This window comes from Ovis aries, chromosome 3 (assembly GCF_016772045.2).
Source record: "Ovis aries strain OAR_USU_Benz2616 breed Rambouillet chromosome 3, ARS-UI_Ramb_v3.0, whole genome shotgun sequence".
NCBI classification, from domain to species: domain Eukaryota; kingdom Metazoa; phylum Chordata; class Mammalia; order Artiodactyla; family Bovidae; genus Ovis; species Ovis aries.
Genome location: NC_056056.1, coordinates 166412713 through 166427837, shown reverse-complemented (window position 1 = coordinate 166427837; position 15125 = coordinate 166412713). Strand labels below are relative to the sequence as shown.

The 15125-nt window shown below is 36.2% G+C and overlaps 1 protein-coding gene across 8 annotated transcripts in view; it reads right to left on the bottom strand.

Annotated features, from left to right (window-relative positions):
* Positions 1 to 15125, bottom strand: part of CFAP54 (cilia and flagella associated protein 54) — a 330206-nt gene that overhangs the window by 197619 nt on the left and 117462 nt on the right. For all 8 annotated transcript variants that reach the window (XM_015094809.4, XM_060413069.1, XM_060413070.1 and 5 more), the window contains 4 exons: positions 13606 to 13732; positions 7732 to 7843; positions 7275 to 7375; positions 1472 to 1702 (listed from right to left, as the gene is read on the bottom strand). In XM_015094809.4, the coding sequence (XP_014950295.2) occupies positions 1472 to 1702; positions 7275 to 7375; positions 7732 to 7843; positions 13606 to 13732 (571 nt within the window). The remainder of the gene's footprint in view (positions 1 to 1471; positions 1703 to 7274; positions 7376 to 7731; positions 7844 to 13605; positions 13733 to 15125) is intronic.

Genomic DNA, 15125 nt, shown 5'->3' with positions numbered 1-15125 from the left:
GCCCTAGACTCTGGTGAAACCACTAGGGGCTCCTGTCCTGAGTTTCCTACCTGGGCTGTGACTTGTTCTTCCATCTTTCTGGAAAGCTTGTTTCCCTACCTGCACATTTTTAAATCTTGCCTGTCCATCAGGACCCAGGCCAAGTAGCTTCTCCCGTGAAACCTCTTCTGGTAGTCTCAGCCAGTAGAAAGCCTCCTTCCCACGTACAAAGACTTTATGTGCACGTCACCTTTTACCTTTATTGACTATTATTTGTGAACATTTATGAGCCACTCTACCAGATTCCAACCTGTAGATCCTCACGCCTACCTCAGTACCTTGTTTCTAATAAGTGCTCAATGCGGGTTTTGTTTTGGTTTTGGCTGCGCTGGACTTCCCAGGTAGCTCAGCGGTAAAGAATCTGCCTGTCAAGCAGGAGACACAGGTTCAATCCTTGGATTGGGAAGATCCCCTGGAGAAGGAAATGGCAACCCACTCCAGTATTCTGTGCCCACTCCAGTATTCTTGCCATGGACAGAGGAGCCTGGTGGGCTATAGTCTATGGAGTCACAAAGAGTTAGACACAACTTAGCCACTAAACCACCACCACATGCAGTTTGTTGGATCTTAGTTCTCCGACTGGGATCAAACCTGTGCCCTGTTCAGTGAACTCATGCAGTACTAATAACTAGACTTCAGAAAATTCCTTCAACAAGTAGTTTTTTTTAATGAAAAACTCTGGTTACATAAAGTTACTCTGGTTACATGGTATTCTGTATTATGTATTTATCTTATATTTTTACCTCCTATTTTATCTCCTCTAACACTTTAACCAAAAATAAACAAGAACTGGAAAATATCTTTTGAATTAATGACAGAAAGTATAAATTATATATGAAAGTATGACCTATGTTTATGGAGGCTTAAAATATACCTCTAATGAAACAGAGATTTGCCTAAGGCCTACTAATATTTTGGTTACTATACAGTTAGGGGGATCCTTGGTGGCTCAGCAGTAAAAGCATCTGCCTGCAGTACAGAAGATGCAGGTTCGATCCATGGGTTGGGAAGGTCTCCTGGATAAGTAAATGTCAACTCACTCCAGTATTCTTGCCTGGAAAACTCCATGGACAGAGGAGCCTGACAGGCTATAGTCCATAGGGCAGCAAAGAATCAGACACAACTGAGAGACTGAGCATGGAGAGATACTATGAATATTAAACTTCTCTTGGAAAATTCACTTTCTCTTTCCCCTGAAAGCTATATTGAATAACATTCAAATCTATGTAAATTAGTACTTCATAAGTACTTATATCCAGCACTTGTTTAGGAAAGATTCTGAGATAAGAAATTTTTAAATAAACCAAAGATCAGTAAAGATCAAAGCACTCTGTGAACCTCTTAAAGTTATCATCAGCATTGGAGCCCTGAACATACAAATACTATCCATGTTTTTGAGACTAAAGCAGTATTCACTGATAATATACTATACCTGACCATTATTGGTGAAGAACCAAATTTTATCTTTGTACGTTCCCCTAGCTTTGTTAAAAGCAGGTTGAAGTGTGCGCTTGCCAGATACAGGTTCATCTGAGCTTTCCAGGGCATCTCCTCAAGAAATATTTGATGGAACCTCTTCTTTTTAACATAACTTAATATTAAAGGATTCAAGTTTTCCACCAGGAATCGATGTGCTACTTTTCGAACATCAGCTCTCTTATTTCTGTAGAGGGAAAAGAAAGTTTTGCAATTACAAGAACTTTTAGACATTTTATAACAAAGAATGATTCCTGTTTGTACAAAATACAGCAAGAAATCACTTGACTGTCCTTATACAAATGTTTCTGGCTTATTTGTCATTTCCTTAGTGCTAAAAATGTGAACCAGGACAATGAAGAAGGCATGAGGGTAAACACTGAGGACAAGGACACTACAAATTGCCTTCGATTCTCTCTGCTGTCTGCATCCTAGGCCCAAACCAAACAGCTTTTCTCTTCTGTCACCAAAAGGCCACTGAGATTAGACAACCAAATTATAAGGTAATGTTCACATTCATCAACTAACTTCAATATTAAACAAGAAAATCATTTCTCTGTTCTTTTCCTTAAGGAAAAGAAAAACAATGGAGCCAAATTTTTCCTATCATTATCTAGACTACAAGAGGAAATAAAACATCAGTCAACTCTACATGCAATAACTTCATACATCCATACCCAATGTGCTCTGAAAGACACTAATATCTCAAGTTTTGGCTGATAGTTCAGATTTTAAGGACAATACATATTCAATTTGTTTCAAATTATTTCTATCAAAATCTCAAAGCAGCCCATCTAATTTCATAGTTACATAATTATTTATATGGCATGACTTTATTTCTTCAAAATACTTAATCATTTTTTAAAACAGTTGAAGATGTTGCTGCCTCATTTTACCTGATTTATACTGAAAAGGGGGGAAAAGATCGCAATTTGTAAGTTAAAGAATTTTGCTCACTTTAATAGATAACAGGTATGAATCTGAGTCAACACACACACACAGAAATAAAGGAAGGGAAATAGGGATGGATGGACGCAAGGAAGGAAGGAAGGAAGGTAGACCTTGCCGCACTGGAAGGACAGATATTCTAAAGGAAGGAAGGAAACTATTTTTGACATGCAGTGTTGATATTATCATTCAGTGTGGAGTTATTCTATATTGTTGGTGACTGACTTCCTTTTAATCCAAGGTTTTTTGAGCTCTTTGCTGTTGTTTGGTTATCTTTGGTTAGCTTCTCTGATAGCTCAGTTGGTAAAGAATCTGCCTACAATGCAAGAGACCCCAGTTTGATTCCTGGGTCAGGAAGACCTGCTGGAGAAGGGATAGGCTACCCACTCCAGTATTCTTGAGCTTTCCTTGAGCCTCAGCTGGTAAAGAATCTGTCTGCAACGTGGGAGACCTGGGTTCAATCCCTAGGTTGGGAAGATTCCCTGGAGAAGGGAAAGGCTACCCACTCCAGTATTCTGGCCTGGAGAATTCCAGGGACTACAGTCCATGGGGTCACAAAGAGTTGGACACGACTGAGCGACTTTCACTTCACTTCACTTCACTTGGTTGTCTTGGTAATGATACATGATTTCCAAACAGAAATGTTTTAAATACCTCAACCTTAAAAATTAAAACTATAATTTCCAAAATAAAAGTCAATCTTTTTCCTTTGTGAGATGGTTGAGAAAGTGAAGTCACTCAGTCGTGTCTGACTCTTTGTGACCCCATGGACTGTAGCCCAGCAGGCTCCTCCACCCATGGGATTTTCTGGGCAAGAATACTGGAGTGGGTTGCTATTTCCTTCTCCAGGGGATCTTTCCATGTGAGACGGTTAAGTCACCTCAAGAGGCCAAGGAAAGTGACCAAATGAGAGGCATCGTCCCTGCTAGAGAGGGTGGGATGGTGCAAGGAGACAGCTCTTGCTTTCGCGTTAGGATTATTTTGAGCTGGAGGTAAATGAGAATCAATAGATGCAGAAGGATGGATGCCTTCTTGGAGATGCCCTTATCTGAGGGAAAATAGAAACTTCTGAAAAATATGAAGAATGTTAAACTCCTCTCCTGGGCCATGAAGAGGGAAAAACAGCACCTAGATGGACCTGCCCAAACAAGTCTTACTCCATTAGTTTTCTCTCATATTTCTACCACAGTTTGCTGCCCTCGGTCACTCTACTGTAAATTCATTGTCCTTTTTAAGATGCCCTATAAGCCCAAATCCTAACCACCCCTTTGAGTTACTCATCACTGAGTTCTCCCATGCATAAGCAAATGTTAATAAGCTCCTGATTTTTTCCCCTTGTTCATCACTCTTCTGTTAGTCTAATTTTACCAAGCTCCAGCTGGAGAACTTAGGAGGGTAGAAGGAAAAGTCATTTTTTTCTTGCCTTAAGTCTTAGTGAAGCTGTTTTAAAAAAAGGAACTGGGAAGTAATAAGTATAAAAATAAAAATTAAGGGAACGGAAGATAAACAAAATAAAGAGGACTGACAAAGACAAAATTTGGCTCTTTGGAAAAATAGGGGAAAAAATAGACAAACCTCTGGTAAGATAAATCACAAAAATATGAGAGAAAACAAAAATTAATGAAGTTAGGAATGAAACACAGTGTGTAACTGTAGATATAGCAGAGATTCAAAGGATAACTTGAAAACATATAATATTTTATGAATAACTTTGAAAATTTGGTAAAATGGGTAATTTCCTAAAAAATAGAATTCATCGAAAAGAACTCAAAAAAATATCACAGACTCAAATTGGCTATTCATCTTAAAGAAGTTGAATCAGTAGGTAAAAAAATGAATGTATGTGGGCAGACCTAGAATGCTATAATAAAATATATATATTTGGTCTTTGTCTTTTATTTCAGGTCTAGAGCTCCTAAAACTTGGGAGTTTACTGAGTGACAGGAGCCTCCTGTTATTCATGATGAACTCCTTTGGAATACACCTGAGTTTAGTAAGGTGACTCAGGGTTGGGCTGTTAGAGAGCCTCAGGATAGAGGTTGGTCACCAGAAAAATTAAACACATGATGAGTAAGTGGAACTTTCAGTCTCAACCCCCAGTCTCTGGAGAGAGTAACTGCAGACTAGGATTTTTTAAAAACCTATTAACAATGAAGTTCAGAGGGCCTCCAGGTTGGTGAATACATCCACGTGCCGGGAGAGTGACACATCCCAACTCCGTAGAGACAAAAGCTCCTGTGCTCAGGACCCTTCCAGACATCATCTTATGAACTCCTTCATCTGGCTGATCATCTGCCTCCATTATAAACCAGTAAACGTAAGGAAAATATCTTCCTGAATTCTGTGAGCCATTCTAGCAAATTACTGACCTGAATAAGGGGAAGAGGAGTTATAGGAACCCCCTAGTTGAAATAGACTCAACAGAAATGTGTGTAGCCTGGCCATCCTATTTGTGGCTGGCACCACAAGTGGGGCAGGGTCCGTTAACTTGTGGGACTAAGGCTGTTTCCAGGTAGACAGAACTGAATTAAATTTTTATGCTATAGTTCTACAAGGTGTTACCACTAGGAGAAAACTAGGTGAAGGGTGTATGGGGGTCTCTCAATTCTCTCAGTTGGAGTCAGAGAATTGGTTGGTTTTGTATCTTCGGATATAGGACATCTTTGGGGGCAGTTTCCAGTTTTCTTTATTGATGGTTGTTCTGCAGTTGGATTTTGGTGTGCTCAAGTGAGGAGGTGAGCCCCAGGTCCTTCTACTCCACTCTCTTGTCCCAACTCCCTGAGAAGTGGTTGGCTTTGGAAGACACCCCATTGGAGTCAAAGGTATGAGACAAAGACACTGCACATAGTTTACATTTACAAATTAATGTAATTTGACTGCACAGATTAAAAGAGAAAAAAAGTCTCAGTGGAGAAATATTCAGAAAAACTGAACGCAATTCAGAAGAAAATTTTTAGAGAACAGGAAATCAAAGACAATTTCCTAACTTTGATACATATGACAACTTGCTAAATGACAAAAATGAAAGAATAGACTATTCGATTAAGAGTTATTCAACTGGATATAATGAAACTTTAAAAAAAAGGGGAGAGAGACTCTTCCTCTCACCAGTCACAAAAATTGATTCGAGTTGGATGAAATTCTCAATTGTAAAATCAAATATTTACGTTGAAAAAGAAAATATTTTACTCAGAAAAAATTTCAAAAATAATAAAAGGAAATGCTGATACCTTTGATCCCATTAACAATTACAAGTTTTAATTTAAAAAAGAAGACCTTTAAAATGCAAATGCATGAATGACATCTGGGAAAAGCATTAGTATCCAAACCTTTAAAAATAAATGGGAAAACAAAAGTTGTAAATGAGCAAAGGATCTAAACAAGCAGTCTTGAGAATAGAAAAACCCTAGGGTTTAAACAAATATGAAAAGCTGCCTAAAATCATTCGTAATCAAAGAAATAAAAATTCACAGCTCATAGGTCCATAAAAATTTGAAAATTTGATACTAATAGTAAGTATCAGGGAAGATGCTGAATACTGGAAATCTGACACACCACTGATGACAATTTTAAAGCAATTTAGCAATGTCTAGCAATGTTAAAATGTTCATATCCTGGAAACTGCACTCCTATGTATTTACCCCAGAAACTTTCAAATGTGCATGTGGAGATGTATACAAGAATGTATACATGTATACAAAGGACATTCTTGTATACATGTCCTTTGTAGCACTGTTTACATAATGGAAATGTGGACTGGACTTATGTAAAATCAACATGAAAAAAAATCTCACAAACATAATATTGAGGAATAAGAGCATATTGACAAAACAAATTATAAAAAATAATACCACATGTTCTTTAGGGGCATACACATACATATAATTGAAGTAGAAAGCCACTCATAAGCATGATAAATGCCAGGTTTTGCATAGTATTACTACTGGGATAGAGGGAGGACAGAAATGCATTCCAAATGTTTTATATGGCACATTGCATATTGAGCACATGTTCATTTTTTGTATTATTTTCTATGTTCACCTAAATTATACCATAATTTAGATAAAGAAAATGAAGGAATAATCAAACAGATTGTGAGGCAAATGCAAACAAAAAGAAAGTGAGAGTGGTTTCATTAATATTTATATGCTGAACATTACAATCAAAAGCACTAAGCAAGTAAAGGAAGACATTACATAATGAAAGTAAACGATATAAAGAATCAAAAATGTATACTCATAACAACAAAAGCTAAACACACCACAGTACATATTACGAAAGTGAAAGTCGCTCAGTCATGTCCCGCTCTGCAACTCCATGGCATGGAATTCTCCAGGCCAGAATACTGGAGTGGGTAGCCTTTCCCTTCTCCAAGGGATCTTCCGAACCCAGGGATCAAACCCAGGTCTCCTGCATTGCAGGTGGATTCTTTACTAGCTGAGCCACAAGGGAAGCCCAATAAGTATTATAGTTTTAGTTTTATAAACAAGAACATCATCTGCCAATAGTTAGAAGTAATTTACCAGTTTGACATCCTGGCCACTCTTAATCTAATTTACTGCAGCCACCACTCTACCCTAGGACAGTCACTCTCTAGTATATCATGCTGTTCATTTATTCTATAAAATACATCAAAATTCTAAATTTTCTTGCTTATTTGCATGTTTGTTTATGTTCCTTTTATTAGTATGTAAGTTCACTGATGGCAGTGATCCTATCTGTTGTGTCTACCAGTGCATCCCTGGTGCCTAAAATAATGTGCAAAACACGTAACCCTCAAGTGAACATTTAATTAATTAATCAATAAATACCTTTCATGCTCCGGCATTTCAGAAATAAAGGGATTTTTATGTAAAAATTCTCTTAGAGTTTCCTTTTTTTTAGCTTTTTTTTTTGGCTTCATTTCTGTAGTCTTAACACAGGAGATAACAAAAATGTTACAAATTAAAATCTGAACACAAATCTGAGTACAATGTAATTTACTTGTATTCTAATGCTTATCTCTTGACATTAAAACAGTGATTTCTTTATGTCCTTCAATTAAAATTATTCATCAGAAGTAACAGAAGTACCACTGTAGATAAAAGAAGCTTATAAAAATATCCATATAATTTAAGAATTAAAATATATTGTATAATTATAAGATTATGCTTATTGGTATTATCTTCTGTTTAATATTATAATAAATTATAGTGCAGCCAACCATCTCTAGATACATGAATCTCTTGAGTTCACTAATTGAAAATTCAAAATTTATATGAAACTTACTTTTCCAATCTCCACTACTGCGGCTCTGTACTTCTTCACAGGTTTGATGACCTTTTTAGAAAAAGTATCCTTGTATTTCAGTTTTTTTATTCCAAGAAGGGACTCATTCCTCCTATTACAAAAAGATAGTCAGTTAAAAGGATATGCAAGAATTTGTAAAACTACCCCCAAAGTAATAAATCTTTAATGAGTAATGTCACTGAAATTATTCTAGAAGCATTTCCAAAATTGGTTGCATTCCATGCATAGAGACTGTGATACTCAGTCCCATCAAGGAATAGCTAGCCTCTCAAAAGAGCAAACTGTAAATCATAGCATCAAATGTGATGAGAGCTGAAGTATCAATATGATGTAGAAGGAATAGAATCGAACTAAAAAAAAATGTGAACACTTTCCTTTAAAACCGAGTGACCCTAAACAGGATATCTTGCTTCTTAGCAGACTTCAGTCCCTTTAGTTCCATCATGTGCAAGCTCCCAGCCACTACCACCTTTGGACATCAACAGGAGCTAAGCATTTTAGATTACTACACTCATCCATGGGTATCCGCGGGGGCTCGGTTCCAGAACCCTCTCAGATACCAAAAGTCAAGGAGGCTCAAGTCTTTATATAAAATGGCATACTATTTACATATAACCTACACACATCCTCCTATACAGTTTAAATCATCTCTTTAAATCATGTAAATTGCAATGCAAATTCTGTATCAGTTCAGTTTTGTATAAATAACTGTAAATACCACATAAATATTATATACATAGTTGACAAGAGCGTGGCAAATTCAAGTTTTACTTTTTTGGAACTTTCAGGAATTTTTTTTTTTTAATATTTCTGATCCATGGTTGGCTGAATGCCCAGATGCAGAATGGATGCCAACGTCCAACAATATTAAATGTTCTCCCTTTCCCCTAGCTGGCATTCATTTTGGCAAATGTTTTGTCTGCCTGAACTATAACACAAAGCTTGGACCATTGATCAGTGGGAGACTTGGGAATCTCTTCTGTGCTCTGCTACATACATTCTTAGCCTAGTTGCCTGCTGTTTTCCAACCAGCCTGGTCTCTCCTCTACCTCCTCTCTCCCCCACCCCACCAGAATGCTTTTGCTGCTGTTATTCCAGAAAGAACTGGGAAGAAGAGGTGGTTATGGAGCCCCCTCTTCCCAATCCTCTCAGCAATCTCCTCCATGCTCTGCAGTACACTCTTCCATTGAGAAAACTCCTCCCCTCCTCCACCTCTTCATAGAACGCTTTCTCCTCACTCTGACTGCTTTCTATTTTGTTGATGGTGTGTTATGAAAAATAATATTTCTAAACTTTCATAAAATCAATGTTATTGATCTTTGATTTCATGGTTTATTCATTGTTTTGGTTACATACGTCATGCCTGCTTCTGACCCAAAACATTGATTTCCAATGACTGTCTGCTTAATTCATAAACACAACTCTGTTATACTTTATCTGACAGAAAAGCCTCTCTTTTCACCCTTTTTTATTCTTTAAATATATTTCATTCTTCTAGCCCGTTCCATACAAACTAATACGATTGGAATTGCATTAAACCAATAAATTAATTTGAGAATAATAGAAATCTTTACAATATTCCATCTGTTCATCAAATAATGTACTATGTCTCTCCATTTATTCCAGTCATTTTTTTATACCTCTTAGAAAAGATGTTGGTCTTCTTTATATTAGCCTAAATCCCCTCACAATTTCTGATAAACTTAATCCTGTACTTCAAAACAACGGAATCATTTTTCCATTATACTTTCTAGTTGACATAGCAAAGCACTGATTTTGCATCTATCCATCCTCTGGAATTCTATTGTTAGTTCTGATAGTTTTTAGTTAACTTGTTAAGTTAAAAATAATAATAATTTGCAGATATCAATCCTTCTATTTTCCGAGTACTTCACCTTGGAATTCATTTGGCAAACGTTTTGGGAACCCTATCATGTGATTATCACATGAATTCTAATCCTAATGTCTATTTCTTACTTTAAGGCACTGCCAATAATGTTCAGAATGATATTTTTTAATAAAAGATAGGAGGAATAATAGGTTTCTGTGTGGTACTGCATATTTTAACAGAAGATCTTCTAATCCTAATTTGCTAGCAATTGCTGCAGCTGAACTTCATGACATGACTTTCCAGCACAAAAGACTCCTTTGACCACTAGTAATAATTATATTTAGACTTCTTATGATATATTGAGAACAAAATCTATATTCTCACAGCTAAATTTATAAGCTAGTGTTTTATTTTGATTTGGTATATTTCTAAATAAAGTCAACCCCTAATTTTCTACTTTTTTATTCTCTTTTTACACATGTGTTAGCAGAGCCTGCTGTAAAAATTTACAATGAAACTACAACTACACTCTGAGGTATGCATGTACTCAGTCATGTCCTGCTCTTTGTGACGCAGTAGACTGTAGCCTGTCAAGCTCCTCTGATCATGGAATTCTTCAGGCAAGAACACTGGAGTGGGTCACCATTTCCTACTCCAGGGAATCTTCCCCACCCAGGGATCAAATCCACAATCTCCTGTGTCTCCTGCATTGGCGGGTAGATTCTTTGCCACTGGGCCACCTGGGAAGCCCTGAAGTAGCTTTATGCAAAACAAAATTACTTGTTCCTATGAGAGAACTTGCCTTAAAAAGTTTTTGATCTCTCCAAATTTTTTACTGCTTCAATAAATTCATATAATTAAAAATTTTCCAGATAATCATCACTTTAAGTTAGATTTTCAGACTAATTCATGTTAAATTACATATATTGTTTTCTAAAATTTAACAGCTTCCAAATTTATGACTATTTTCTCTTTGGATTACTTACATTTCACTTTTTCTAATTTTGTTGGCCAGAAAATTACCTAATTTATTCATATCTTCAAAGACTAAACCTACAGTTACCATTGGACTATTTTAAAACCACTTTATAATTGATTAATTTCAATTTATTCTGTTTCTTCTTTCTGCTGTCTTAGATTCATTTTGTTATTTTACCAATTTCTCCAGTTCAATAAAAGCTAATTTAATTTTATTTTTCTCTTTTAGTAAGTAACAGAAGCTTCTAAAGCTAAAAAATTGTTTTTACTGCTTTGAATACATTTGATATTGGGCTTCTCACTAGCATGATTTTCATGCTCTATACTTTTAGATTTATTTTTATATATTATAATTATATACAATTATATATACCAGTCATTATTTTGTTGTACTGTTTCAGTTTTATTGTATGAATTGCAATGTATGATTGTGATCTTTACAAATTTTAGACTAGGTGATCTATTGAGATTTATTTTGCAGTTTAAAAATTACTTTTCTAAAATTTAATAAGTGCTATAATATAAAGGGTGTTTAGTCTCAGTTGGCTATATATATTAAATTAATCTTATTACTTATATACATTTTCTGTGTCCTTATCTCTTTTTAAGTATCATGTTAACATTATTTTCTATTAAATTAGCCTTCTTTTCATCAGTTATTTCCATATACTTTTATTTTTTGTTATCTATAACATAAAAATTCATGAAATATCTTCATTGTGATTTATAAGCATTATTAATAGAATCACCAATGTGAAAAGGTAGCATTAAAAATAAGTAACAAAGAGATTACTTTTAAATGTTCCCAAGACAAATTAAAATTTTAAAGAGAAAAAACCCTAAAGTTTAATCTAAATCCCTACACCAAAATAAATTCCATATGGATTAAAACACGAAATCTAAACTGTGAAACTAAAAAATTGGAAGAAAATATTGCTGCATATTTGTTGAAGTAGAAAAAAAGTTTCTTCATGCAAAATATGTCAAGCATACAAATACAAAAAGAAAATAGATATTGCCAACAAAGTAGAAATCAAGGACTTACTTCTGCCCCTCCTCTGTATTTCTTGACTTGAAGAACATCCTCGATCATCTGCCCAGCCTTAAATATTGAAATCATTACCTTTGACTTGAACTCACTTATACTGTTCAGTCTCCAAACTCACATCTTTTGTTGTACCACTGGTCTCAAACACTTACTCTGTTTTCCTATTTCAGATTATCTATTCTTCTTCAGTTGGACCTCCATGGTCAGCCCTCCAAATTTCCAAATTTTACTGCACACTGAAAGTGACTTCGGATTTTCTTTGGTATCAAGAATATTATTTACAGCTTCCATGGTTCTCATTTTGGTTATTGTTTATTTAATTGGTGGGGCTTTCTAACTCTGCCCAGCTTTCTCATTATAATGGCCTGCTTTCATGTAACAAAAGTAATTTCCTCTTTCATCTTTTGAAAATACGAAGCACATGTTTTTCAAGCTTTTATTATAAAGGAAGTGCCTATTTTAGGAAGAATATTTTCCTGTAGGTTTTTATGAGAATGTTCCTCTTTGACATTTTTAAAGTAGATCTTGTGTTATTGATGTTTTTCCTACAATGAGATAAATTAGACCTATGTCCAGTTTTAAAATCAAAACCCAACTATTGGAAGAAAAGCTGAATTCATTTGGCATCTCTTATAACTAGTTGGCACAAAACACAGTTTTCCTTTGGGGCAGAGAGAGCCATTTGGGCTTAGTGAATAAAAGGGTTAACTTTAAAATTTTACTACTTCTATTTGAGGAACTCCATTCACATATACATATGAGAGCCCCAAGGAATGACTGCTTGCTACTGTAGAGAATTAGAAAAGCATAGTAGTACATGGCCAAAACCAGACTTCAAAACCACACCATACACAAAAATAAACTCAAAATGAATTAAAGACCTAAAGGGAAGAACCTGAAACTGCAAAACTCCTAGAAGAAAACATAGGCAGTATGCTCTTTGACATGAATTTTAGCAATATATTTGGGGGATATGTCTCCTCAGGCAAGGGAAACAAAAGCAAAAGTAAGCAATCATTTTAACTTGTTAAAATAAGTTGTAGACACCTTAAAGAAAAAAAAAAGCATAAGGAAACAAATGGGACTACATCAAAGAGAGGGGGAAGGGGAATTACTGAAGATAGCCCAAAGGCACAAACTTCCAGTTACAAGGTAAAGAACAACTAGGGATGTAATGTACAACATGATAAAGATAACTAACATGCACGCTACTTGTTATAAATAAAAGTTTTTAAGAGGGTAAATCTTAAGAATTCTCACCACAAGGAAGAAAAAAAATTTTTCTGCTTTTCTAATGTCGCTTCTGTATGAGATGATGGATGTTCACCAAACCCACTGTGGTAATCATTTCATGATGTACATAAGCCAAATCATTATGTCATCCACCTTAAAATTTATACAGTGCTGCATGTCAATCATATCTCAATTAAACTGGATGAAAAAATTAAGTAAATAACTGGGCCCCAGAGTTTGTGTAAGAGATGCTAATGGCCTAGAAATTCAATCATCCATCATGTCTCAATAGCAAAAGGGATAATTTATTTCCTACTAAAAATATGAACATGCTCTATTATTCTTTAGTTCAGGTGCACAAACATTTTTGTGTGTATTTATTTATTTACCCAGACACAGATACTCACTACCTTCTAGATGCCTGTTTTAACTGCATAGACTTCACTCTCTTTTTCATCCATCTTATAAATCTTTAGAGCTTCCCTGGTGGCTCAGATACTAAAGGATCTACCTGGACCCAGGATGGACCCGGGTTCCATCCCTGGGTCAGGAAGATCCCTGGGAGAAGGAAATAGCAACCTATTCCAGTATTCTTGCCTGGAGAATTCTATAAATGAAGGAGCTTGGTGGGCTGAAGTCCAGGGGGTCACAAAGAGTCAGACACAACAGAGCGACTAACACATTTTCACACCATATATCTTTAAGGAACAAGTTTACTCATTTTTAAAAGTTGCTAATGCTAATAAAACAAATATTACAGTACCTTTTCAAGAAGTCATAGACAGGATTTGTTATCTCCAACATAGGTTGAAATTTTTCATCATGCATACATTTTTGCATAACTTGTGTAAAGAATTCGAGGAATCTAGGTCTCTGCTTAAATTTCATAACTGTGAAAGCAAGGAAATTCATGTACAATCACCAATACACTTGGTTAATGGCATTGAAAGGATACTATTGCTATGAGTCATTTTGTTCTAACAGGCAAGTTTATTAACCTGCTTTTTTTTGGGGGGGGAGGGGTGGCATGCCATGCAGCATATGGAATCTTAGTTCCTCAACAAAGAATCAAATCCATGGTCCCTGCATTGGAAGCATGGAGTCTTAACCACTGGACTGCCAGGGAGGTCCCTTAATTTCTTTCTAGATCTCTTACTTTTAAAAAATGTACAGCAGTAAATGTGGTGAGACTATTGTTTTCCTATGATCAAACATTCCTTTATAATCTAACTTTCATTTATTTTCCAAATATCTCAGTGTTTGACAGATTTCCTAAAAGTTCCCTAACATACGATTCAGCTCAGTCTTGTCCAACTTTTTGAGACCCCATGAATCGCAGCTGCCAGGCCTCCCTGTCCATCACCAACTCCCGGAGTTCACTCAGACTCACGTCCATCGAGTCCGTGATGCCATCCAGCCATCTCATCCTCGGTTGTCCCCTTCTCCTCCTGCCCCCAATCCCTCCCAGCATCAGAGTCTTTTCCAATGAGTCAACTCTTCTCATGAGGTGACCAAAGTATTGGAGTTTCAGCTTTAGCATCATCCCCTCCAAAGAAATCCCAGGGCTGATCTCCTTCAGAATAGACTGGTTGGATCTCCTTGCAGTCCACGGGACTCTCAAGAGTCTTCTCCAACACCACAGTTCAAAAGCATCAATTCTTCGGTGCTCAGCCTTCTTCATAGTCCAACGCTCACATCCATACATGACCACAGGAAAAACCATAGCCTTGACTACACAGACCTTAGTCGGCAAAGTAATGTCTCTGCTTTTGAATATGCTATCTAGGTTGGTCATAACTTTTCTTCCAAGGAGTAAGTGTCTTTTAATTTCATGGCTGCAGTCACCATCTGCAGTGATTTTGGAGCCCAAAAAACTAAAGTCTGACACTGTTTCCACTGTTTCCCGTCTATTTCCCATGAAGTGATGGGACCAGACGCCATGATCTTCGTTTTCTGAATGTTGAGCTTTAAGCCAACTTTTTCACTCTCCACTTTCACTTTCATCAAGGGGCTTTTTAGTTCCTCTTCACTTTCTGCCATAAGGGTGGTGTCACCTGCATATCTGAGGTTATTGATATTTCTTCTGGCAATCTTGATTCCAGCAAATTTGGAAAACTCAGCAGTGGCCACAGGACTGGAAAAGGTCAGTTTTCATTCCAATCCCAAAGGAAGGCAATGCCAAAGAATGCTCAGACTACTGTACAATTGCACTCATCTCACATGCTAGTAAAGTAATGCTCAAAATTCTCCAAGCCAGGCTTCAGCAGTACATGAACTGTGAAC